At 45.4% G+C, this 27910-nt stretch overlaps 1 protein-coding gene across 2 annotated transcripts in view; it reads left to right on the top strand.

Moving 5' to 3' along the window:
- The first annotated feature begins 901 nt into the window (after positions 1-901).
- The window catches only part of LOC146866247 (large ribosomal subunit protein eL13-like), a 257237-nt gene continuing 230228 nt past the window's right edge, over positions 902-27910 (top strand). For both annotated transcript variants that reach the window (XM_085634992.1, XM_085634999.1), the window contains exons 1-2: positions 902-991; positions 2449-2601. In XM_085634992.1, the coding sequence (XP_085491118.1) occupies positions 2559-2601 (43 nt within the window). In that variant the 5' untranslated portion in view covers positions 902-991; positions 2449-2558. The remainder of the gene's footprint in view (positions 992-2448; positions 2602-27910) is intronic.

The following is a 27910-nucleotide window of genomic DNA, read 5'->3' as shown; positions in this document are numbered from 1 at the left end:
CTTCGCAATTCCGCAAACTAGCCAGTGAAACAGAAGGTTTTCAGCAAGAGATGTGTGTACAAAACAGTGCCAGTGCGTGCAGAGACTCGTCGTTATAGCTCTGAGGCCTGAGTTCTGTGATGAGGGGGCTCCCTGCAGCTGGGGCCCCCCCGCACTGCGGTGGCTGCGGGGGGCCTGTGTTACGCCCCTGGATTTGTGAGCAGTGTGCCAGTGGCTGAAGAAAAACTTACTTATATGAAGAGCAATTTTCACTGGAGCACGATCTGAGGGTTAGAGACTGCTGAGTGATGTGTGCGCCCCTCTGAAATTAAGACCCAGCAGTGCTATTCCCTAACTTTCCAGCGTTTAAGGGGGCTAGCCCCCATAACTCCATATATGGAGTGGTCTTCTCCAGTATGGTATTTCCCATACATCGTATATAGTTAAGGAGGGTCGCCAATTACTTCAAAAACTAGTACTTGCGTTAAAAATTGCAAGAGCTGTAAACAGCGGTTGTCTCTATGAGCCACGCATTTCCCTCTGAAGGATGACGGCCTTGCCTAGATTCGAGGTCGGTACTCAGGACCATCAGGTGACTCTAGATTCCACCATCTCCTCCATCTTTGACTTGGAGAGCTGCCACATGCTTCTGGAGCTGAGACAGTGCTGCTTAAATGCGTTTCTCATTTCAGACATCCGGCTCAAGCCACAGTATCTCCGAGCACCCCCCCCCCCCCCCCCCAGCCGCTCTGCCAGGGCGCCGCTGTGTGCGCGCGCTAGGGTGCCGCATCTCAGTCAGGTGTTTTGGTTTGAATGTCGTGCGCCTCCCGGTCATTGGCCACCCTCGCTGTGCTGATTCTCGGGAACCGCTTCTTATTCGGCGGTTGAGGGAGTACAGTCCGCCTCCGGTGACTCAGGACACCATATGCCTGTCACAGACAGTCAACAACAAAGGCGGAAGAGGGGGCCGGCGGCTGGCTGAGAGAGGAGAGAGAGTGTATAAAAAATAACGGTAGGTGAGGGGAGGCGGGAGGGCGTAGACGTAATGCGAGGCAGAGGGAGGAAAGAGAAAGTTAGGGGGGGGGGGCGGGGGATTAGAAAGAAAGGCGGAGGGAGACATAATGGCGGTGGAAGAATAAATGCCGGGGGTGGTGAAATAGGGGAAGAGAAGTAATAGATGAGTGCGAAAGAAAGCGGTGGGGGATGAAAAAGGGGTAGCGCAACCGAGACCTGGGGTGGGAGTGAGGAGATATAAAGCGCTGGCGAAGGGTGCGGTAGAGGGAGGGAGGAGGTCATGGAAATGAAAGGAAGAGAAAAGAACAGAAAGGTACCAAGTTTGAAAGTGAGTGAGCCGAGAAGAGCACTTGCAAGTGCCAAATCCCACAGAACCCTCACACCACCGTGGAATGTCCGAAAATCACAAAGGATTGCAGCCTCAGCCTACCTGAGGCTGCTCAAGTACATGAAAACAAGAAGAGTAAAAGACAATGCAAGGGTCAAAATAGATATGGAAGAGGAAACGAGAGGGTTTCGCGCTAGGGCCAGAGCTGCCGACGTTGGTACTGGGAACCAGGTTCGAGTCTCTGCATCGGCCGAACACGTTGCGATTCTGAGCAAATCTTCCCGTGCCTAAATATAAATAAATACGTCCTTCTGTATTGTAACTGGTGTTCATGTATGGGTCGGGTACATAAGGAGAAAGTAGCCACTAGCCAGTATGTGCTAGCTACCAATATGAGGGCGCGAGAAAGAGAGATTAGAAGATAGCGCAGCCCAGGGCTTTAATTGGGATGAAAAAGGTAGGATGTCCTTGGAAGGGTAGAGCCTTAGTGCCAATATCAGCAACACTCCCCATCCCCTACAGCAATATCCTGAAGAAATAAACAGACAAGGCACCTTTTTCGTTGAGAAAATTGCTGCAGGTTTATTTGCATACCAAATATGCCATCATGGTGGATTAGTTTACGGGCGGTCCAAGGGCAGGCAGCCCCTCCGCCACCTGCCCACCTGATGAGCCAAATTACACCCTGGCCTTAGCCAATCGGTGCTTAAATTATGGGGGAGGGGTAACCCCTCTCCCCCCCCGGTGGACCGCCAGTCCACCGAATTACTCACGCCCCTGAGGGGGCGGAGCCTTGCAGGCAACCCCTGGTCTCAAACATAGACACAAAAATTCCCATAGAGTGCAACCGTCGGCACATATTTGCATAGAATCACACCTGAAACTGGCATACATGAACATTGCTCTGTGTGCTTTGCAGAGCGGCCAAAATTTGAATACCAGTTTTTACCTCACTGAGAGACACTCACACTCAGGGTTGAATGGGGATCACAATTCGGCCCGGGCACTCCCAAAAAAAGTGGCCCACTTTCCCGGATCGTCCCTTTCATGGATCACCATCTGGTTAGTCTCCTTAGACTAATTTTTTGGAGAAATGTTTGGTAAATTAAATATTTTAATGCTTCTAGAACCATTGCGATTGGCATAACTAGAAGCTCTGCATGCTGGCGAGGAGAAATAAAATAGCCCAGGACCACAACACTTGATCTGGCTAGGGTTGCCACCTGGACGGTACCAAATGGAAGAAAATCACCAAAAGCCGGTATTTTTTCATCTGACAGGTATGTACTTTAAGTAGTAAATGTAAGGGGAAAGCACTTTAAAATGTGTTCTAACGCTGGCTTAATACTATGTGACTGATAGTTAAACTAAAAAAGAAAAGCTGAAAAAATATGTTACAATGGAGTAGGGACTTTTTTTAATATAAAGAGTTCTCTTTAATTGTCATTGTCCAGCCTTTGCAGAATCCGTCTGTTTGTTTCTTGTTATTATTTTTTTGTAGTTTTATATAGTGTGAACTTGGCCTGAAGTAATTAAAGCAAGTTACATTATCACCAGTTACATTATACAAGATTATGCTAATACATTATACAAGATTACATTCATTTTTAAGGTCGAGCCTGTGAGAGCATGCCCTAGCTATTGTTTACAAAAAGGGCTTGTAGCCGGGGCATTGCTTACTATTTGTGCGTTTGATGTCACTCTACTTTACAAGCTCCCTAATTGGCCAGACCAGGTCAAACATAATTCATAAATCATTTCTTTTGAGTAGGGACAGAGGTACAGATTGATTCAAGTTAATCTATGCCCATCTGCTGCTCACAACTGATTGAGATACTATTTCTCTCACCCTCCAACTTCCCCTGCCTGCTGCTCCCTCCATATCTTTTGCACTTTTTTTCTTGCTTTTCAAATTTTCAACATGGTACAAGACAGAATTTTTTTTTAAGTTTCAGTTGCAGTTCTGGGCTTGAAAATATACGAAAACTCTGTAATAGTGTTATTCTCAAACAGTGGAAAGAAGTCCACTGATAACTTTCTCTCATGTTTCCCCAGCGGTATAAGCGCTATAAGTGAGTACTGCTGGGGCACTCCTATGTCTGGTGTATTAATATCCCTTGACTGCTCAAGGCTGCAGAGAACAGAATCTGAAAATGTGCTGGGGGAAGCCCCCCTCTGTGCCCCAATATCTTCTTTATAAATGCAAAGGGCTGATGTGTTATGTATTTGTTTTATACAGCGCCACCCCTTGACCTTCTCAGGGGCATATTCTCAAGAACGTGTGATAATTATCGCTAAGTTAGCTTAACGCAACTCTTCACATCGCAGTCTATCGCGGGAAAATAACGCTGTGTTAACGTTGTATTCTCAACATGGCGGTAACATGCGAATGTCTCACGATAACGCGTCAAATGATCGCGTTAAAATCAACGCGAGGCAGCAAAAACGCGAAACACGAACGTGAAAAAAGCGACGATGTCCCAAACCGCGAACCAAAATCAGCGATAACCAGCGGCAGGCCTGCAATTCCCACGCGTCATGCGTGATAATGCACCAGAAAAGCAGTGAAAAAAACCAGTGAGATGACAATGTAAGAGTACAACCCCACATCCGTGATTCAGAACACATGTCCATTGTCCCGCATCAAATAGGCATCTCCTCACAAACAGCCACAATGTACAGTGACATGCAGTCTGCATGTAAACTGCGCCAATGCGTAAACATACATGGAACACACTGTGAAACCGCATATCCCCTTCACATTGCAGAGGGACAATCAACACCTCCTGCACGCAGACATATCATGTCCATGATCAATCAAGTGTGAAAGCATGGACGAATGCAGGGGCAGTGACTCCCCTTTACGTACACGTTTCTCATGTTGTGAAACATGAGTCACAGGGTGCATCCCTGCATCATGGTGGCACATAATTGACCCCAAAAGAAGCCCTGTTGTCACTTGTAAGGTCGCAAATGACAGCCCAATGTAATGATTAGGGACACATGTGAAATGCCGAAGATTGGGATTCCGTACTATCTGTGACACACAGAACTGGCATTTCGAATACGTGACACCCTAAACAGCCTCTCCGTACAAAAGTGACATACCAACCATCTATCATCAAATAATGAAATCGGTAGCACTACATGTCAAACTTACACTTGTCTGAGTAATGTGCATGTACAGATGAGTGACATGCACTTAGGGAATGTGTCATGGAATGCATTTATTTGCACATGCTGTGCCTGTGATCATTTGGTACTGTTCCATGATTGCTAAGGACTGTCACAATGTGACGTGCTCATGTGAAGAAATTGTCAATAATGGTGTTCCTACGGGCTATTCCTGCTGCAGTGGGGTGTGGTCCACTTGCCTCATCTTCCTTATCATCGTCCGGAGCATCTTGCAGTGGTATCCATGCGGTGCTTACACATATGTTGTGCAACACACAACATGCAACAATCATCTTGCACACGATGCCTGGGCTGTACAGAAGCCTACCACCTGTGATGTCCAGGCACTTGAAACGTGACTTCAACACACCAAATGTGTGTTCCACGATGCCCCTGGTGCGTTTGTGGGCCGCATTGTTCTGCCTCTGGGCCTGTGTGTTCGGGGCTCGGAGGGGTATCATCATCCAAGCGCAGAGTGCATATCCTTGATCACCTGTGACAGTGCATAGAGACATGAGTCAATAGTTCGTTCTGCATGATATGTTGGCAGGCACACTGGTACATTGGTGTGTGATATGTGTGACTTTGTGATTTCTGTTTGACATGTACTGCTTGTAGCAAATGTGCGGCATCAATGTGTATTACGTAGCCTCATTGCTGCTCCTCCTTCCCCCGGGCCTATTTACAATTGTGCGTAGCTCAGTTGCATCACTTGCACTCCCACGGCACACCGTTGTCAAGCCTGTCTGCGCATGTCCACAAGCCTGACAATGACACTGTGATGTTGTGCGCTGAAGGTGGGTGGCCACATGTGTGTAGGCCGATGGTAAGGATAGGGCGGACACAGATGTAGAGTGCGTGGCTGGCTGAACTCGCCATGCGGTTGAGGGTAGACCCTTGGCTTATGCTGTTGTAATAGCGACACACACAACAGTTGGCATGTATGATCCCTGAACCCGATCAGGCGTGCGCTCCCTTATTTACCCCTTCGGCCGAACCCGCACTCCAGGGGCATGCTACATAGCAACATTGTATATTGTGTGACGGGTGGCGCCGACACTACAACAGAGACACACGCATTAGTTACTTCCTTGGCAAGGCCTAAACTGAACCACACCCAGAGCCCCGGGTTGATTAACCACACCCCTACCCTGGACTGTGGTATGCAAGTCCACTCCACTTACGCTCACAGGGAGGTACGATACAGCTACATGGCCCAGGTCTACCCCACTGCCTGAGGTGACATGGTTGCGTCCGCTGTACACAGCACAATGTAATGTTGTAGGGCCCGGGACCTTCATGCATACATAATTGACCACATGGACACACTTAGATAGTTCGTGGAACTGGCTACGGGCATGCGTGCCCGGCCCCTTTTATTGCCAGGGTCACATGTCCAGTGATGCCTGTGCTGGATGGGTGTGGGGTGAGTGTAAGCCACCCCTCAGGGGCTGATTGGTGCTGGCAACAACTACAATAGTGATCAGACAATCAGAAGTTCAAAGTTCAAACAGCAAGGGTCCATTACTTGAGCAGCACAGAGTTAGTGGCCCCGGATGCACTGCGGCCGGCACAGGCACACCACCACGGGACGGTGACTTGCGTTGCACTGAGGTAGGGCCACGCGAGCTGAGCAGGTCCTCGTTGATGTCCAAGGAGAATGTCGCAGAGTATTTCGGGGCACAGTGGAAGGTGTCCCCCTGGGCATGATGCAGAGAGCCGAAGCAGGCAGAAACAGGCAATATGGAGGAGATGAATGCTGCAGCCTTGTTTTTGACACCAAGTCAGTATCACCTACATGATGAGGAAGACAACCCCCAGTCCATAGACTCAGATGCCACCAAAGTTCAACCAGAGACTGTCCATGAATGTCGGGGCACAGAGTTAGTGGCACCGGAGCTGAAAGGGGATGCAGTCTGCGATGAGGCCTGTACAGTGATATAAACTCTGCCATAAATAAATCAAGACTCAGTTCCAAATGTGTGACCTACTCGAACCGCAGTGTAGTCCGGATGCAGCGGACAGCAGGGGCACACAGCCTCGTGTCGTTGGCTTGGGATGCACAGAGTTAGTGACACCAGGGCAGTTGTTGGTAGTGTTCAATCACCCCTGTAACGATGATCCTTTTTTCCTCCGTACTGAAACGCGTCTTCCTCTTACACCTCTCCTTGCGTGCAATGATATGAACTCTGCCATTGTGAAATCAAGACTCGGTTCCAAATGTGTGACCTACTGGACCGCAGTGTGGGCCGAAGGCAGTAGTCAGCAAGGGACCACAGACACATGTGGTTGGAATGCTATGCACAGAGTTGGTGGCACCACATCGAAGGGAGTACAGTGATATAAAATGTCCCATGAACATATGAACTCGCCCATCAGGATATCAAGACTCAGTTCCAAATGTGTGACCTACTAGACCGTAGTGTAGGCCGGAGGCAGCGGTGGAGTACGTCAACGAGAAAGCAGTACTGCGGGCCTGTGTCGCGGAGGCCGTGATGGTCTGAGGAGGCTGCCAAGATCACGGGCCTCGGGCTTGGAGCTTGCGCCGGCACATGGTGTGCCATCTTTGCCTGGGGGTGGTGGCGGTGGGTGTTGTGGCCCTCTTGGGGCTCCGAGCTGCATGATCAGTAGCTCCATGGCATCAGTTGTTCTTTACAGTGGCGTCACTAGGGGGGTGCGGGGGGTGCGGACCGCACCGGGTGACACCATCACATGGGGTGACACCCGGTGACAGTGACTTTAGTCATGCAATATAGCGCTGCTGCTTAGCTGTCAATGCAGCGCTGTTTCTGGCAGGCTAAAGGGCTGGCAGCTCGTAGCTCTCGAGCACTGTTCTCTTTGCTACAACAATGTATCCATGTTAGACACCCCCACCCCCTGGCCCGATACACGAGCGTAGCTGAAGTCAGTCTTTGCCCGGCCAATCATTGCTTGTTGAGGTGTTATAGTCTAAGGTCAGTGGGGGGTGAGAGTCAAATGCGGCGGGGGGGCGGGGTAATGGATTTAGGCTGAGAGCCAGCTCCTCATCGCCGCCGCGGTCGACAGTTGGAACGATGTGGATAGGATCCTGCCCTGGCTGCACGACGTGACTGCAGCTCACAGGGCCGCCGAGCCTGCATGATGATCAGTAAGTGCCAGAGTGAGCAGCAGACCGTATTTATCCAAAAGTAATTGCAGTAGTAGTTTTTGGCAAGTTTGCCTTGCAATTCAGCGGTAGCAATAAGCAGGAGGAGCCGCAGGGGTGCTTGTGCCTCGCTCCTCCCTCCCGCTGTGCTGCTGTCCCCTGGCCCTCTCCTTTCTTGCCCAGCTCATCCGATGGAGTCGCTGGAAACAAAAGTTGCCAGTGAGTTCTCGGGAGGACCCGATTTTTGACTGCGCAGTAGGTTCCGGGTGTGTAGTAATCCGCGCAAGTCATTGATAATAGCAGGTGGCAGCACACTTAACCCCGGCCCGGGTTCCCTAGCTTGAGGCGTGCATTTTGAAAACATTTGCGTTTCAAAGTCAGAGTGATGCTTATCTGCAGCAATAGAAATGAATGCGTGCTTAGTGCTTCCTTTGTCCAAAAACGGAAGGTTCTCGTTCCTGGCTTGTAATTGGTGAAGTGGAACCGTGTTTGCAGAGGTCGATGTTAATTGTGATGCGCTTTTAACCTATTGTGAAGCAGCCTTTCGCTTCCCCGCATGATAGGGTGTTTCACAGCTTCATTTTCTCTCGCTTCCTTGCATACAATGTTGCTGTGTTTTTTGCGAGCATGTGCTTAAAAAATAAAGCTTCATGTTTTTAAGCCATTCTGATCATCGAGCCAAACACAGTGTTGTGCAAATTACGATGAAATAACTGGTAACAACTTTAAACTATGCATGTTTGAATGAATATATAGCAAACTTTGGTTGGAAACACTTCTCCTAGATAAACAGACATATTCCATAATACTATTCTGTTGAACTTGAAAGCCTCTCTAGCCCTTCACAAAAGTGCATTATAGCTTATGTATAGCACAGGATATCCGCCACCCTTAGCCTGTGCCCCAGCCCGGGCCCCAGTAATTGTTTCTGTCTCCTGGCAACAATAAAACTCATGAACACCTGCTCTGAGTCCGTGAGTAGAGGCTGAGCAGGTGGTGTTTAGGGTACGCACGGCACACCTCTCTCATACATGCATAGCAGTACCACTGTGACCAGTTCTGCACTGAGAACTGTACATCAGCTGAGAGTGGGGGTGGCGTTTTTCAGTTCTCACACCTAGAAACGGCCCTGACCATCTTTACGCATGCGCAGTCTGTAGACCCCCCACCCTCACTTTCTCTCTTTTAGTTATTTGAGAATTGCGGGGTCGAAAAGCGGACAAAAGAAAGTCATTGTGAAAGTGGGCACTTCGCTTTATTGTGGGACAAGCCTTTGGCAACACAGAGAGACACGGGAATGCCTCCGTGACAGTGTAACCCGATTCCCTTTCCAAAGACAATCATAAACTGGTACAGTAAGCAGAATTGTTTTCCAAGATGTTTGTGGTGTTGTCACTCATAGGGGATGCCTGGGCAAAAAAAAGAACAAACGTGGTTTAAAAACAATGAAAGACACGCAGGAAACTCTGGTAACCAAACTATCTAAACACCGAGCATGATTGAAATACCAGGCCAGACTTTGAGCGAACAAAACATAAAACTCAATGCCCGTGGAAGCCTGCTCATTATGGATGTTGGACTTCCTGTGACTCTCATTTGAATGATATTGCACGAATGAGTTGAAAATACATTTTATAAGTTTTTAAAAACTAATCACATAAGAGATGTCTGACCAAGTAGGGTCTTTACTTGGGAAATAAAAAAAGCTGTAAAACATGGCAATAAGATGAAATAAATTAAACTGCAAGGGCGATTAGTGAATACCAGTATTTTTTCTTAAAGAGTAAGCTATCCAAACTGTACACATTTCCTAGTATTAATTCAGCAATTAAAATGTTGCTGTGTCAGCAAAGTATATATAACAAACACACCCTGGGTCTCAGTTACAGGCTAAACGTTGCATCTGCATTCTGACAAAAGGACAGACTACTTGATAAGTACGTCATCAAATTCTCCTGGAAACATATATGATACAATGAATGTGACCATCCTCAGAAAGCCATGTCCTTGACAGGCAGCCCACCCAAGAGAAGGCAAAAGAAAGAAAAACACCTGAAACCCAGTGGCATGAGCGGGCTGACCCAAAGGCAACTCTTTCTCTCAGTGGCGTCACGCGGGGGGTGCGGACCGCAAGGGTGACACCATGAGTTACCGCACTGGGTGACACCAACCCTAGTGACGCCACTGGTTCTTTAGGTGTGGCTCTGGGCTGGTCTCCCTTTTATGGTCCAGGTTGTCGTCCTACTTTACACCAGGTCAGAGCAGGTGTTAATTTTCTGCTGCTAACGCGCCTTATCGCCTGTTTTGGGATCTTATCGCCAATCTGGCTGGTCGTTGAGAATGTTGCGGAGTGGTGTAGTCGCGACTTTTTGCATGGGAACGCCTACTCTGCATCTTATTAGCGATAGTTGCCGGGGTCATCTTTGTCGATGTTTTTGGCGACTGCTATCGCAGGTAAACTGGTGATATTGGCTGTTAGCACCAGCTTGTGAATTGGGCGATAAATTTATCGTGACTTTAGATAAGGTAAAGTGCTGATAACTCGGTGATAAGTCCTTGAGAATATGCCCCTCAGTGCCTCGATATAGCCACAAATGTGCGTTGTGACTAAACAATGAGAAATCTGGATACACGTCAACACTCCCAGTTTCAATTCTCTAATGTTACCCATGCCTGAACGTTCTTGAAACCCGCAATCCTAAAAAAAAATACATTTTTTGAAAACCCTGTACCCCACTTTTCAAGAAGTGCAATTTGCACAGACCTTTCGTTAGTAACTCTCACAAAGTCAGGAATACCCCTCCTTTGTTTCCATCAAATATCTGCTAAAAACACAGGGAAACCCTTTCTGTGGCTGCATAACACCCTTTCTATCTGATAGCAGAGAAGTCTCTGATAATTACATTTAGAAAGCTTGTCTTACAGGAGCACATGGTTTACAGGTGACGCTCGGTTCATGATATAATACTCTATTCAGTTTTACTCAGTTACCTATAATCAGGGGCCCATCTGGTTTTGCCACATGTTTGCACTTGCTTTATGTTTCGCTGACATCTTCCTGTACTGCATTGTTCATTTAACTCTTGTAAATGTTCGTTTACAGCATTGACACTGTTCCACTCAGTGCTTTCTGTACTTTTATAGACACACATTTTGTGCGGTGCCATATCCGATTTTTAAGCCCGCACACCCCAACAAGGCCTAAAAGACAATGGAGCTGAGGTGACAACACCTGGTTGCTAGGAAGGCCGCTTCTCTTAGCCCCTCCCAGCCCACCATAGCCTGAGGTGAGAATGGCACAAAGGCCACAAATCACCCCGCCCACGCATATTGACACCCTCCTTATTGCCCCCATAACCTGAAGACCCCAGCAGGGGATGACACTGCTTCTTGCTAGGCAGGCCCCACGAGGCAAGAATTCCCTAAAGGCCAGAGCAACACCGGGCCCCCAGCTTCAAATTACAGCAGGTCAGGGGAGAACCATGATGCTGGTGCCTCATTAGAGTGCCATGGCCTGGCGGGGATTAGGGAAGACTGTAAGTCTCTTGGGCCAGTTTGCAGAGGCCCAAAGAAAACGGCCCACAAGTGCCCCTGGAGCCCCGGCCCATCGACGAGTGTCTGCCTTCCCAATCCAACCCTTCTCGCACTGCCTTCAGCCTCAACTCAATTGTGTCCGTTATGAACACCTGGCTGTGACTCAATTCGAATTATGCACTAGACAAGAGTAATATACTGCTGAAAAAAATGTAACACTGCATCCTGGAAAAAGGAAGCACTCACAGGGAATGCAAAGTTCAGTAAGCAAGTGAAATATAAGCAGGAAGGACAGGGATTACCTTAAGGTTTGTTACACTCATTGTTCAGACTTCGATAAGTGTATTTTGCATAAAAAGTGAAGGACATGAATAAGGGGCCCGAAAGAGACCAGTTCCAATGTCTGTTTTAAATTACTACAGGGTCTGGGACCCGGAGGGACCCGGCCCACTTAAAGCACTATTGCAACCGCAAAGAAGACAAAGATTCGTATTGTTATTTGGATGACTAGATGGTCAGAATCTTGCTTTGGAACAAGCCTTCTGTGATCTGAATTTCGCACTGAAACATATAAGATACAGCTATCCAGGATATGAAGTCCCTTCTGCCTATGGGAGCCAGGTTCTAAGAACACGTTGCCCTTCCTGCACACCCATCTTCCTTGCCCTGCTCCTCTGAAAAAATAAGGCCCTCATTACAAGTAGCCTCTTAATTTCGATGTGGCCAGTAATTGGTGTATTTTGGGTATTTTATGAGAATCGTAAGCTTTGTGTGATTTTTCCCAGTTCAGCAAAACTTGGCCCAAGGAAGTACCACGTGAATTGCACGCACCTCACAAACTGCCCACAGAACAGGCAGTTTACAGTTCATTTGCAGTTTATTCACTGCCTCACAACGTAATTGTTTATCCACGGTGATCAGAAGCAGATAAGCGGCCTTTATCTCAGATGCACTGTCATCTGCACCTACATCGAATGAAAAGACATGCCAAGGCGCACCTATTCTTAGTGTTGTGGTACGAAACCTGCCATACCTGTCTTACCTGTTAGTTAAGTTTCACTATACTAAGGTCAAAGCAGATGGCACTATCAAGCATTTTTCACGTATGAAGCAACAAAATAATTATGCACTTCCACAAAATAGGGCAACAGGTTTATAATGGGTTTTACGTGGAAAGCAAGCAGTAGTCAAAATAGGCTTGACAGATTTGAAAAATGTAAAAACCTAACTTCCAACTGATCCTATATACTGCATGCTCCTTCAGCCGGTGCTGACTTTAAGTCAGTGACATTATGCATGTTGGAATTTTCAGGCCCTTGTTTCAATTTTAAGATAACTCCAAGTTCCAGAATGCAGCATTCTGGTACACGAAAAGCCCAGACTGAATGAAGGAGTCATACGTGATGATGGGCCACATGGTAACTACTTATAAAATTAAAAAAGTCAATTTTCAGGTTCAATCAATCAGTAGATATATAGTGCGGCTTATCACCCATGGGGTATCCAGGCACTGGGGTACGGTAAGCCTCAGTCGAAGAGCCACGCCTTGAGTCCCTTCCTGAAGTCGGCATGTAAAGGTTGTGATTTTAAGCCTTTATTCTTGGAGGTAACCAAAGTCTAATCAATGAAGCAGTAAAAAGAGCAATTGCATTTAAATGCAGATTCTAGTTCTCCTGTGATAATAGACATGCTTTCAGGCTCTTCTAAAACTATAAGGATTTCTAAAAACCTCGAAGCCCTTCACACTAATAGGTCCACGGGGTGTAGGTCCTATAATATAGCACCACCTGTGGTTCCACTCCTCCCATGGTCATGCTACAAAACAGTGGAAAACAACACAGTAAAAATTCCACTCCAATTCATAAACAAAGCATACATTTTAATCTTCAAATAGACACCAAAATGACAACAGTTTGATGTATGAAAATGGAGATATTATTTTTCAAAGTTTTAGATGTTTCTAGCACCAAAAAGTGCAAAGCACCAACCACAAGTATCTTGTCGTTGTAGACCGAGTCAATGTCAAAAGTTAAGGCTGACCGCAATAGAGCATGGACCGGATTCTGGGTTCATTTTGCTGAAAAGTTTACTTTCTGGCTTAGTTGTTTTTCTGGATAGAAATCTTGTCAACAAGGTTGTCAGCAGGTCAGTCTGTATGCTGGATCCAAATATGGAATCTTCGTTGACAGCCACCCGCAGTGCAACTTCAGCAGGATCATTGGCTGTGGGGGGAAGTTCTAGGCTTGTGGCGTGAATGTCAGGAAAGATATGAGCAGGAGAAGTCCGAAGTCTGTGCCCAGGAAGGTCTCGTGGGCAGTTAGCTGCTCCTAGATGTCCTTGGTGGAATCCCTCTACCTTCAGACTTAGAAACGTTCCTGGAAGTCAGACTTCTTTCAGCAGGGCAAACCTGCAATTGAATTCAACTGGTGTTGTTACTTCGGGAGTTGCAGCTAGGTGGCAGTCCAGTGGTAACCATTGGTTCTTTCTGGAAAAAGGTTTGGAAAAAGTTTTTAAGTGTCCAGTTTTGTAGTTCTTGCAGGAGAAGAGGACATTCTAACAACAACCAAGGGCCCAGGACCTTGAAGCAACCACCTAGAGGGTTAGGACTCAATCTCCTAGAGGCCACCAGCAATTTCCAAGGAAAATCTAGTTGGAACTGGTCAGCTAGGCTAAGCAGAGTCTTGGGTATCTTGCAGATTTTGTATTCCTAGAGTTTAACAGACGACTCGACAACTAGCCCTTGGAGTCACTCTTCACTCCTGGGGAACTTGGGGAGCATGTCCAGCCCCATAGGTTTCTCTCCACATGTTCAATAGGAGGTGCAATCCATCTTCTGTTTTCCCCAAGTCCAGTGATGTTCTGAAAAGGGTACTCAGGAGTTCCATTTTTATGACCTTCACTAGCTTGTGGGTGGGTGGAAATCCCTAGCCAATAGGAGAAAAGTTCCTGGGGCAACCATACACACTTTGACATAATTTCATGTGGCCCTAAACAATCCCATAATTCCCTGCATTGCCAAAATCCAACTTGCAGATTCTTTCTTTCCCTGGTCAGAGCTCTGGGGACATCCCTGAGGTGTGACTATGATAATGAGGAACTCCCACTCCAAACCAGTTCTGGAACAGGTTTTCCCCCCACTGGATTTAGAGCCACTCTGGCTACTTGGACAATGGCACAGGCAGTCTAGATGTGACTTACATCTGCCTGTGAAAGGGGATGCCCTTTGTAAGCTTGGGCAGTTGGTGGGTGCATCTCCCTTGTCCTTCCTGTCAGGAGAAGGTCACATCTCCTCCCAGCCAAGGCCCTTTTGTTCCCATCCTGGGAGCCCTTCACACCTCCCACCAGGCTGCCAGGTGACAGCTGGGGATTTACACTTTAAAGGCTACTAGAGGCTTTAGGTAGGAAAATGCCAACATTCTAAAAGTTGAATTTTCATTATAGTAATTTGAAATCGACTTGGCCATCAGGTTGGATTTTAAATTCCTATGAATTTGAGTCATTGAAACAAGGGTTTGGCTATTCCCAAACTGAGGTTATGCATTATAAAGTGTAATAACGTAACCAACTGATTATCTATAGGAGAGCTAGTCTTGCTACAATGAAAAACAACTTTGGAGATTTTTCACTGCCAGGATATGTAGATCTTAATAACATATCCCACTTTTAAATACCTTGCACTCTGCCCCATTGGCATTTAGGGCCTACTTAAGGGGTGACTTATAGGTATTGAAAATGAAGGTTTAGGCCTGTTTAAAGGGTGATTTTAACAGGTCAAAATGTGAGTTTTAAAACTTATTTGCTAGACTGCTGTATCAATTCTAAAGTGAGGTTTTACATGGCCACATTAGTGGTGACACAATAAGAGCTGCGATCCACTAGTGCCGGTTAACTTACATGATCTGGATACACAAGGTACCATATACCATGGACTTACAGATAATTTAAATATGCAAATCAGTGACCAGCCAATTGTGCACATGCATTAGAGGTCAGAGAACATGCACCGGGGCACCAGAGTCAAAAAACCAGCAGCATCTGTCCAAACATGGGGGGGGGTTTGCAAAAAGAGGCCTTTCCTTACAGGGCCCCTCAGCTGAAATATTGCTGGGGCCCTATGCCTCCATGTCCCACTGAAATTGGTGTCAGTGCTTCAGCCTTCCAGGACTTCTAGGGTAATTTCAACCTCATAGTATCTGTATCCAGCAAGACCATCTCATACTTGTAAACACCCTGTGACCAAAAAGAGGCAGGATTTTAAAGATTTCCAAAGTTCTAATTCAGATAACGTTAACATCATTGGCAATGACATCTCATAACTTTTGACCTGAAGATCGCATAGGACAAAGCAGATGTCCGTGTGGCATCTGAAAGATATTGCACCATGAGTAAATCATGACAAAGCTGCCAAGTGGCCACATGCCTCTTGTGACACCTTCAGCTATTACTGGATTTCAGCCAGAAAAACCTTACAAACTAGGACTTTTAGCCCATATTTTCAGTGTTAAAAGGAAAACCCAGAATGCACATTGATGCAGCCATGATGAAAAAGTAGTGACCTTTGACCAAGGTAGCCAGCCTTTACCTCAAAAACATATCTATTCACCAGAAAGTATACCTGGGCATTGAAATGTTAGGAAGTAATACCATCAGCTGCCATGATGTATGCATTTTTCAATTCTGTATTTTGATCATAAAAACAAAAGGTAAAACAGTGGCATTATCAAGATCAAGTAAATAAAATCCAACTTAAATATGTAAAATTTAAGAGGAAAGGCGAAAAGGCTACAATATACAACAAATGGAGAATGAAGCATAATAGAATCAGATTCAAGCATCTTGTTAATATAGTTGTGCAGAGCATAATATGTATCATTTTCAGCATATAAACAAACACGGTTCTGGACTGTCAGTTGATGAAAGGAAATAGAAAATCATGTAAATTAAATGCCACCCGTCGGCCTGCAGCACGTTTTCCGTAATCCACTGAAAGCAGCATTTCAAAACATGTTTCAGGTCTGCCACTGCAGCCTGTAGTCCAGTTTTAAACTGCTGTTTCAACCTGGCAAAATAAACCTTTTGCCAAGGCGTAAACCTTCCTTTTAAATATGTATAAGTCAGCCCTAAGGTAGGCCCTAAAAGCCCATAGGGCAAAGTGGATAATATTTAAAAACTAGGACATGTGGGTTTAAGTTTTACATGCCCTGGTAGTGAAAAACGACTACAGCCATTTTTCACTATCATAAGGCCTATGCCTCCCATTGGTTAACACTGGGTTACCTTATTGCACTCAATAAGTGCTGACTTTGAAGTGGGAGGACTAGATTGAGATAAGCTGTTTAGACTAAAAAGAATTGTAATTTAAAATCCACTTTAATGCTAGAGTTGGATTTTAACTCACAATTCTGAAAATGCCATTTTTATAAGGTAAGCACAAGACACAGAATTGATGGGACGGATGCAGAACAAATCAAAACATTCACCCTCAGCCAGGCATAGGGTCACAACTGATTGGCATATGGCCAGGTCCAAACTGGGGTGGCATGGTGAGCAAAAGAATGATGGATTTAACCCAGATCTCTTGACTGGGGGTGAATGTGTTGATTTGAACTGCATTACGTCCATCAATTGTGTGTCTTTTGCTTTCTAGCCCTAAATGCGCCGGTATGCCCAGACATGGGTCCCGGGCTCACCATGCCACTGGATTCAAACTATCCTGGCTGATGAGGGGTGAAACCCCGAAACCAGTCCTAGGATGCTTGTTTCCAGTCCAGGGAGGACCTCGCTTGGCAGTTCGGGCTGGGCTGTTCCCATGAGGCACAGGGTCACGACTGATTTGCATATGGCCAGGTCTAAACTGGGGTGGCATGGTGAGCAAAAGAATGATGGATTTAACCCAGATCTCTTGACTGGGGGTGAATGTTTTGATTTGTTCTGCATTCCATCCATCAATTGTGTGTCTTTTGATTTTTATAAAGTTGGCATTTTCTTGTCAACCATTTGTGCTTTCTGTCAGTGTCCTGGGTCATATAACTGTGACTGGCTCTGCTGTTGGGGTTTGTGTATTTCTCCCAGACAGTGACACAAAGAGCACTAGGTGTGGCAGGATGGGCCATCCTGCCAGAATGGCTGGAGGCGTAGCTATGCCCTGCCCCACTTGCACTTCAAAGGGACTTGCATCCAGCACACACAAAGGTACCTGACACCAGACTGTTGTCACCCCAGACAGTTTGGAGCCTAGGCAGGGGAAGGGACGAACTTTCCAGAATCAGATGTGGGATTAGTGCAGGGTGTCCCACCACACATACAGGCTGGCAGCAGGTATAAATATTGGACCTTCAGAGCCACACAAGAGAACACTCCTGGAACTGTGGACATCACAGAAGAAGGACTGCCCTGTTAACAGAGGACTGCCCTGCTGCTTAAGGACTGCCTTGCTGTCTGAGAAGGAAGACTAGACCTTCTTACCTTCATCCCAGGATAACATGAGTGACTTCAAGGGTCAGTTGGCTGACCTCCTGTTTGAGCTACAGGGACACAACAGGCCTCCCTGCAACTTCCCACATGACCTGCTCCACTGGGCCTGCCTGGACCTGTAAATGGACGAGCCTGAGCATGCTAGCCTCTGATGGAGTGAGTTCCTGAACCCCAAGAGGTGCCACCCAAGGCCCTGGACTCTTGGCTGGCATCAATCTGAACTCCTCCCAAGAAGAAAAGGTGAAATTCTGAAATTTGAGCTCTTCATGACCTCAAGCAATCCCCTTTGCGCCAAGTCTCTGCCGCACGCAGCGACTGCCAACTCGAAGCGTCGGTAAAGACCTGCTCTTCAGGCTACATCTCCCGCCATCGATGAATTGCAATGCTACATCTGCACTTTGGGCTACAGCATTGACAGCCCGTGGTGACTGCCAATGCGAAACTCCAGGAATGACTGTCCGTGATCCCAGACCACCTCTTCCTGCTACAGCGACGAGAGCCCATGTCTCCCGACCTGCTCTTCACACTCCACCGATGAACATCCATGATGCTCACCGTGCTCCTTGCACCTCCTCTACCACAAACAGAACTCTTTGTGCTATACTTTGCAAAGGTAACTTTTTCAGCAAGACAGCTGGTCCCTATATCCAACCCATGCTCCAACACAGTCGGCCTGAATTTGTGACCTTTCCCCGGTCTAGCACATCCAGATGACCGTGAGTCGTTAGTGGTGCTTTTGCTTTTAGGTGCTAAAACTACTTCAAACTTTAAAATTGAATAGCTTTGGTTTGACTTAATAGATTTTTGTCATTATTTTATAATGTTATTTATTACAATGTACTCTATTTTTCTAAATTGGTTTCAGATTTTTCTTCTGTTGTGTTTTTACTTATACATTATAACTGTTTGTGTGCTGCATAAAAACTTTACACGTTGCCTCTAAGTTATCCCTGACGGCTTTGTGCCAAGCTACCAGAGGGTTAAACACAGGTTAATTTACTGACTTATTTGGTTCACCCTGACAAGGACTGTGGTTGTTGCCAGAGTGGGGCCTCCGCCTTCATCAACCAATAACCAAATTTCTTACAGAGGTTATTGCAAAAGATGACACATAACTCTATTGATTTAATCTACCCCCAAAAATGGAGTAAATGCATGGACTGGTTTCCTTAGAAGCACAAGACAAACCCCAATAACCATTGAAAAACACCGTAACCTTGGATTTTGGAGCAGGGTGGTGCCAGTGTGAAGCATTTCAATGCCTTGTTAGGGGTAGTAAGCACTATATAAATCCAATTATAGTACAATACAATAGGTATAACTTAGAGTTTGTTTGGAATCTGGTAGGAGGGATAATAATTTGGTCTTGATGTTACTGTTGGACACGGAATTACTGATAATTATGCGATTACTCCTGCTCACATATTTGGGGGGAAAAATCCTACGGTGAGAGTACATTTAGCGAACAGCAATTCGCACTCGTTATTTGTGTTCTGCAGCATTTAGCTATTTCTTAAAGCAAAAATGCATCCTTACTTCCATTTTGGATACAGGGGTGCATTTTGGCTAAGAAAACTGAGCTGGAGGTAAGTTGGGGAAAATTCCTACCCCAAGAGCGCATTTAGCATGCGTGAGTGACTGCTCACACTCAAAATTCATCCTCATATCCATTTTGTTACGAGGGTGCATTTTACGCTATGAAAATTGTGCTAAATGCCAGGAGTAGGTTGCTATAAAACCATACCACAGGAGCACATTTAGCAAGCGCGAGCTGCTGCTTGCACTTGCTATTCATGTTCTGTTGCATTTAGTGCTATTTCGTAGCACAAAATGCAAGGAGGCATTTTTGCGCTATGAAATAGCGCTATATGTAGAATTACTCTCATCATGTAAATCGGCATAATCTTGCAGAAATCTTGGGTAACTCTGCGTGATTACACTACACAGAATTACGCAAGTTACGCCCACCCCTAATAGTAATGAGGGGCTGGAGTAATGCCATGTGGATCATCAGCTTCATGATACAGAAATATCAGGCAGAGCATCAGACATGTGTGAAACCAAACCCTCCGCTAAGAGGGTATCGTGAAGGGTGCAGTATTGCTGAGCTGTGATAGTTTGTAAAAGTGTAACTTCAAATTGATAAATTATTCTGCCTTTAAGAAACAAGAATGAGAGAAAGGAAGCAGCAGATATGCACAAGGTAGCTGAAGGAATGAGTACAATCAGCATTGGGAAAGATTTGATCAGATTAGGAAGGGTTGCCATTTTATCACTGTGAGGTATGAGTCCATGGCTCTGTACTCATAGTTTAGTGGCGCAGGAGGGCTTCGAACAAAAAGGGGCAACATAATTTCCTCGTAAACTTGCATTTGATTGTTCAACAATAGATTAACTTTTCAAACTATGTATCTACACCAGTCTTTTAAGCCAGCCCTCATTGTGTGGGTGGTTCCAGTTGCCAAGAATATAAATCTTCGCCACTGCCAACAATGAGTCCATCCATCTCTTATGAAGGTTTGTAATGCCTACTACAGTAGAGGTAGCATGCAGTAATACCATCGTGGCTGAGAGGATGACGTTCAAGTCACTGGCCCCAAAGACGTGAGTTTTAAAACACTACAATATTTACTGAGGTTTTTTGGTAATTTTCTTCTTGTTCATAACTGCTAAACTTTCCCCCAAATCTGCAGATAACTTAAATGAACCTGTAAGCTGTAGTGTTGCTAAAAGAATAGTATGATTATATGGATGAATCTAAGTAGGCGGCTGTAGGTTTGCCCAAAAAGTAGTAGCCTAAATCAGCAGAGTTGATAAGTATGACTTTTGGATGAAGTAGAGCAGGCGATTTATTAACCTTACACCATGATGTAATACAGGTTGTAAACCAAACAACAGAATTTCCCAGACAGTCTCTATGTATGTGTGAGGTATCGGGTAGAAGACAAAGGTGGTGCTTTTATCATCATAGAGTCCCATGCATCATCACGCTATCAGATTAAGCCTTGATCGCACCATGGAGGGTTCTTAATCCCACTATTGATCACTCCTCGCGTTATTTTTATTCAAATATTCATAACAGCTACTCAAATACTAATTACTTCATTGACCCTCAGATATTTCTAGACCAGTGTTTTCCAAACTGTGGGTCACAACCCACTTGTAGTTCATGAGGACATTTTGGGTTGGTCACGAAAGTCCAAGCAATGAATAAAGATGTCTTTAAATTCTGTATGTATCATGTCACATTTGCTGCTCTTCAGACAAGAGGTCAGATGTTGGGCCATATCTTCTGACAAATTGTTGCTTATTTATTTTTAACATGGTGATTGGTGTTTACAAACTCCTCTCACTTTGAAGTTAGAGAAAGAAAAGTACAGTGAATTGTATGACAATCTTGCTGGGGGACAGAGAGTGGGAAAGCTAAAGCTGATGGATGTCGTTTTGTACCATACCACAAAATGTAAATACCTGTAAATGAACTCTACACATTCAGCAGTTCGAAGCAAAAATGAAGCAAATTATTTGTAATTCTAGAATGTGATGTAAACAAAGATTTTACTGGGATCAAAACAAATCAAAACGCTTTACTTGGTGATACACAAATGATAAATATTCACTGATACCTGATTTCCACACATTATTATTTGTGTGCAATATAGTTTTATCTCTAAAGCTGTATGTCTGTGCAATTGTAGCGACCATGTCAATGGAAAATGTGCCGTCTGTAAATGAGTGTGCTACCACATCATGCTTTAGCGACAGTAAAAAAAAAATCACCTGCCTCATGTCCATTAAGCTAGGTGGGTCCCGAAAGTTTGTCATTCTAAAAGTTGGGTCATGGTTCTAAAACGTTTGGGAAGCACTGTTCTAGACAGATTCCCAGAAAAGAAATGCCTACACTGTTGTATGTTTCACCATTCCCTTTTCTCCTTTAAGGTATTTCACCCACCTTTGGGTCCTGGAGGAGGCTTCAGTTGGTAATTCTATGCACTTTGGATCTGGCACATAGGATATCAATTCATAAATGGATTGAGGAGAATTCGAAATTTAACCGCTTGTCTACATCCACAAGTGCAATATAATAATAATTGTTGTCTGTATCTCAGGCAACGTGGATTCGCAGACCACTGATGTCCAAGAACAAGATATAATTGATTTGGAACATTTTCACTCACAATGACGAAGTCCTATTAAGATTTATTGAGAAAACTTCTGATCTCCAATTACAGCCTGCATTCTGACTCAGATTTACACTATTGTGACTTCAGTACGGTCAAGCTCATTCCCTGGACCCTGCAGGCGGAGGGGCAATCAAACACTGTCAAGTGTGAGAGTGCTGGAATTCCCCCAAAACTAGGGCTCTAGTTGCACAGTCATATGTCTCCTTGCCCCTCATTGTAACAGCGATGAGCAGTCAAGGCCTAATTCTAAGAAGATGTTGTAGTGTTAAATCTCAGTGCAGTATTACACAGTTATCAAAGTTGCAGTAAAATGTGACTGTCTATGCAGAGCTGTGAGTTTTGCATAAAACACAACACTTTAATGAGATGTGAGCATATAAGTATATGTACAGTGAAACCAGAAGTCGAATAAGGAAAAATGTACAGCATAAATGTCCTAAAATTTTAATGCAACATAATACCGTGGCGAAATTTAAATGATGCCGGCGTAATTCACTTAATTTCTGGAATTTCATGTTACGCTTGTTACTCATAGTTCCAAAATTGCACCATTATGCCACTTAATGTAATTTTGTGCCATTTCTGTTAAAAATTGATTGTGAATGCACAGGAATAACAGAATAAGAGCGACTGTTTGCAGTGCTTTAATTTTTACACTAATCGTTTAGCGCAATGTACGTCCTACTGTCAAAAATTGCTCCAAGGACGCGTTTCATGCTAAAATATAGTGCGATATGACAGACTTGCATTTCACGTAATCTTGCCAAAATTTTGCATAATTATGTGAAAGTAAATTATGCACATTTTGTACACCTCTAAGCATAATGCACCGTAAAGCAATAACAATACAGTGAAAAACAAGGTCCCTTTGCGGTAAACACTGTAACTCATTCACAGTCACTAAAGGATGGTGATCCAGGAATGATCCAAAAACAGTAGAGAATACAACAGAATTCTAATGCGGTTACAGCAGCATGATTGCTAGGTCTAACATTTTCCATTCCTGACCAATACCCAATTGTAAACGCAACACTGTAGCAGTGAAGGCTTGATATATTGGTATTAACATGGAGATATTTTGAATCAAGTTCACAAATCTTTACTGCTAGTGATGTGAACACAGAAAATATACTGCAACAAAGAAACCTGCAATCCACAATACAGTGTATCCGCAACTTTAAGCCTAGAATTTTGAGAAAGAGACTTCCTTTAACAAGGAATCCTGGTTCAGGGTTGGTTAGGGCCAGTCCATTGACATAGGGATATTGTATGACCTGATGGCTCCAAAGGTTAATGTTCTGGCGTTATTTACTGAAGAGGGAAAACCCGAATGATAACCTGGGAGGCTGCTATCTGAGCCACAGCTGAATTTGCAAGCACACCGGCACACAAGGTTTTCGCAAAACCTCACAGGTCTCTCTTGAACCAGCCTGATATTGAGCCAACTGAAACTGAACCACTGTCAAAGTAGCACAATCAGTGATGAACAGAAAAGTTAGTGACTGATTTCTTTCTTTCTATGAATTGTTATACCTGGAGGGACAACCCAAAATTGGAGTCAGAGATTGATACCATGCTTTGTCAGGCTTGATTACCAATACTTTCAGTGCAACAGTGTACAACCTTCAAAAAGGAACTGGTCTTATGGAAAGCACTCACCCCCATCAAATCACTTGAGAGAGATTGAGAGAGAGAAAGAGAGAGGGAGAGGGAGAGAGACATTATCATAAATTGGTGTCACATTGATTGTGGTAGTAGGTATGAAAAGTAAGATAGCCGCTGGAGAATAACAAAAGGTTTTCTCAGAATGATTCCTTAATGAACAGTGTTCTCTATATATGGGCTAATTACCCATGTTCATTTGGAATATAGGGTACCCCGTATTTTTTATTGACAGTGCCTAATTCGAGCCAGTGGTTGCAGGTGAGGCCCACCAACACTCATTTTTGGGGACCGGTTTTATTTTTTGCCATCAAACTTGACCCAGAGCAAGACAGAGAAAAACACACAAGGAGGAAGAGAAAGAAAGATGGAAAAAACATGACAAAGGGAGAAACCAGGGATAAAAATGAATCTGCAAGAGTAAATTAAAATTGCTGGGAGTATAGGGTGGTGTATTAAAGAGGCATGACCTGAAATCAAGACTGTGCAAACCTGGTTTTCAGCACACCAACATTCAGTAGTGCTGGCTGAGGTCATCTGATCAAAACTTTGGGCCCCAGCACTTATTCTTTTACAAATTAAGCATTGTTTGCGCTCTATGTGGTTTTCTGTAAGAGGTCCTCTGGCCTACATGGCCCCTCTCACATTTGATTGGAGGGTTCCATTGTATTACTGACCCGCGATCCATAAACTTTGGAAAAGCCACTCTGCCTTTATAACCTCTTGAACATCCTTTGATTGATGGGCTGTTATGCAATTGTCTCGGTCAGTCAATATTAATATAAAAATGGAAGCCTCAAACTGTTCCTTCTGTACATGTCTGAAGTGAAGGTCTTTGAAGCAGCCCTGGCTTTTGTTAGGCTGATTGCTCAGAATTTCAGGAATGCCTGTCAGTAAATTGTAGATAGAGTCTTGTCCCGTCCACCCAAAAACGAGATAAATAGGGGAACCCTTGGTATATCTGAAAGTAAGAAATTTGTGGTTTGTGGTGGTGTTTTCAGTTCATTTGGAGATGCATTCTGCCTGTGTCCTCTACGCTGAAAACTTGCAGGAAGAGTTTGAGCTGAAGAAATGTATCTATATGTCTGGGGATCATACAAAACCCTACTACAGAGTGTAGCGACCAGTACAGCACCTCCATACCATCCTTCCCTAGAAACCGTGGACACTGCATCAAAAATAAAAAATAACTGATGGAGCAGTCTATTGATCTAGAGCAGGGGTACTCATATTACGGCCCGATTTCAAGGCTAGTCTCCCGCCTCCCGATTCCTGCAAGCAAAAACCCGATTCCTCGGGGTGTTTCAGCTGACAGGGCTTGTATTGTGTAGAGTGCTAATTCTTCCAGCAATAATCAGAGTGGTGATGCAGGGGCTCTAGAAAGGGTGAAAAAGCAAAACAAAGCCTCATTAACAAGTGAATGGTCTTTTAAAGACTTGTGAAGTACTCGGGGGCGGCTGTGTGTGTACCTGGAAGCTGTTTCAGCCCGCCGGGCTGCCACACGGGGGGGGGGGTTGTATGCACTGCCAGCAACCTGCCAGGCCAGTGCAGAACACTTGCATCACCCTCTCTCTGCCTGCCACTGCGCTCAATGCTTCTGAAAGGTAAGGGATAAAAACGTGCATTTTGCGTTTCAAATGTCGGATTCTGCAGCAGCACACCTCCAACGCCCATACATGACAGTAACCCGATTCAAGGCCCCATTCTCCCGATTTTTTTTCAGAGAGGGAGGGAGGGAGAGAGGGAGGGAGGGAGACGGAGAAGGGAGGGAGACGGAGGAGGGAGAGAGGGGGAGAGAGAGGGAGACAGGGAGGGAGGGAGACAGGGAGGGAGACAGAGAGGGAGACAGAGAGAGAGGGAGACAGATGTTTTGAAAGGTTTTTTTTTTACTCTAGCTCCGCCCCCCCACTGATCCCGCCCCCACTGACTCCACCCCTACCAGTGCGGCCCTCGGCCACTAACCACACTGTAATTTTGGCACCCGACAGAAAGTTTGTGAGTACCCCTGATCTAGAGGGAGAGGAGAGTGACAATAGATTGATATTGGGTCACTTAGTCTGAATTAGTCTTTCTCTCATTTGGAGATTGGCAGAGCAGGAACACCACTGTAAATTGGCATTGCTCATACCACACCAAAGGTGTGGGGTTCCTTACAGTTAGATTTTGGAGAAGCCAATGGCAGCTCCTCAGCTAAGGTGGAGAAGCGTCGTCCCACTGCTTTGAAGCAGTGAAAGAAAGGAAAAATAAAATAATAACTTGCTGTTATTATCATTTTATTTTGTTCTGGTTCTGCAGCTTGGCGGGCGTGGCTGCTCAGCTGACAGAGCAGGGGAGGAGTGGTGAGCACACTGAAGTGTGCATGACTCTGTGACCGTCCCTCTCAGGCTGACCAAACAGTCATGTGTACTTAGCATGTTCCCCACCCAGGCTGCATTACAGCCTGGGTGGAGAACATGCCCAGGCCCTCAGTCCCCATCTGATCGCCGAACCACGGCACTCAGACCAATCGTAACCCTGCTTTGTAGCATTGTGATTGACTCAGGGGAGCCGGATTTGCTTCCTATTTGGTGACATCTGCCCGACAGAGGAGAGAAGACGTGGGAGAGATGTGACAGGAGGTAAGTGTATTTACATTTTTTTAAAGACTCCATTGCCCCCGTCTTACCACCTCCAATGTATCCTGGCCGCCACTGGGAGAAGCACTGTGTTTACAACAAGTAAAGCCTCCGTTGGCTCTGCTACTGTAAACCTCTGGCTTGGTGGCCCATCTGTCATGGGGCTTTAGGATCACAATGTTGATCGTCCTGCCCTATTGACCTCAAGACCTGGCTCTTCGATGGATCTCCTTGAACATCCTGGACCCTCGCTCCCTCCTCACCTCCACAGCACCTTGAGACCCACTCGGGTGAGTAGCTGCGCCTAACAAACCTATGATTGATTGATTGTTTGATTGACGTTTCCACATCAGTAGTGCAAGGCATGGTGGGCACAGCAGGGAAAATGTAGGATGGGCCACATGCCCAGGTAGAAAACTCTCTCCATGTCAAGACATTTGTGTTTTTTTGTATAGAGAAAATGTACTTCCTCTTTGAGAGTTTATTTTCTCAATACAAACAAGTTTGAAGAGCAGGCACTTTAAACAGAACGCCCACTCTGCTAAATTTCAGAGCTGTGAAGGGAACTGCTGCAGTGGCAGCTTCCGTCATAGCACAGAGATCCCTAGAAGGAAGGCAGGGATCTCCTAAATAGTGAAGATGATTCTCTCCCAGGGTTGCGGAGGCCAGATCTATGCCTCTGGCAGACAGTCGCCAGCCTCTAAATGAATCCCTTTTTCTGGCAAGCTCAATACCCTCCTTCACTGTTAGATTTATTTTGTTGAACGCCACACTCCTAGAACACATCTGTGACTCGTACCACCCCACACACCACCTGTATTTTTGGAATCTAGCTTTGACCCAAGGTCCCATTTGTTTTGTTTTCACTGCATCCATAAATGCCTGCCCCCTTTCTACAGTCACCAGTCATTGTCCTTGTGCTCAAGATCTTGAGGCCTATATCTAGACCCAAGGTAATGTGTTTCTTTACCTCCACTACAGGAAATTAAGGGCTCTTTGTCTCTGGGTTCCCTTAGTAACCCCATCTCAAAATGTGTCTCCGGCTTGGCCCCTAGGCACCAACTAGTGAAATAATTCATTAGTTAAAGTTTTTGTCTTAGCCATAAACCTCAACCTTTTGCTTCTTGTGAACACAGCAACACTTGGGCACTGATAATGATCAACTGCCTCCGGTCACTTGTAAGCCCATGGTTTTGGCCCACTACCCTATATCCTGACCGTGAGATCCCAGTACCAAAGAGGTACCCAAATTAAAGTCAGATATGATGATTCAGTTTTGTGTTACAAGCCCCTTTTGTCCACTCAGTAGCCCCAATCATCAACTGGGGGATACACGAGGAGATGCCCAAGCACCTGTATACCTTTGAAAACTCTGGACTGCCTGTACCTTACATCATATTATCAGTTGCCTATTGAAGTGTGGTATCCAGTACCCTGTTCATCGCAGAGGTGGTAGAATCCTCACCCACATTTTGTGGGATGCTTCATCACAGAGTTCGCCCATCTAGCATTGGGGAGCATCCTTTGATTATCAGTTGTCCATCTGGTGTCCCTAATCAAGGTCCATTACCTCACGAGCAAGTTACTTCACTGAAACTCCTCTGTGATGGGGATAATTGTACTCCTCCTCCTAGCATTGTACCACTGCCAGACCAAATGTCAAAGTGTGTGAGAGAGTGAGCTCAACAAACTTTAATGGCCCATCCTGCCATAATATTAAAAGTCTCCGCCGCATGATAAAAAAAAGAGGGTCAAATCTTAAGCTCTTCATGCCTGGTGTAGCGACATGCTTCTGTGCTCATTTCTGTATCCATTGAGGGTC

This window comes from Triturus cristatus, chromosome 2_1 (genome assembly GCF_964204655.1).
Source record: "Triturus cristatus chromosome 2_1, aTriCri1.1, whole genome shotgun sequence".
Lineage (NCBI taxonomy): Eukaryota > Metazoa > Chordata > Amphibia > Caudata > Salamandridae > Triturus > Triturus cristatus.
The sequence above is the reverse complement of the archived record's forward strand: the minus strand, read 5'-3'. Positions and strand labels throughout refer to the sequence as shown.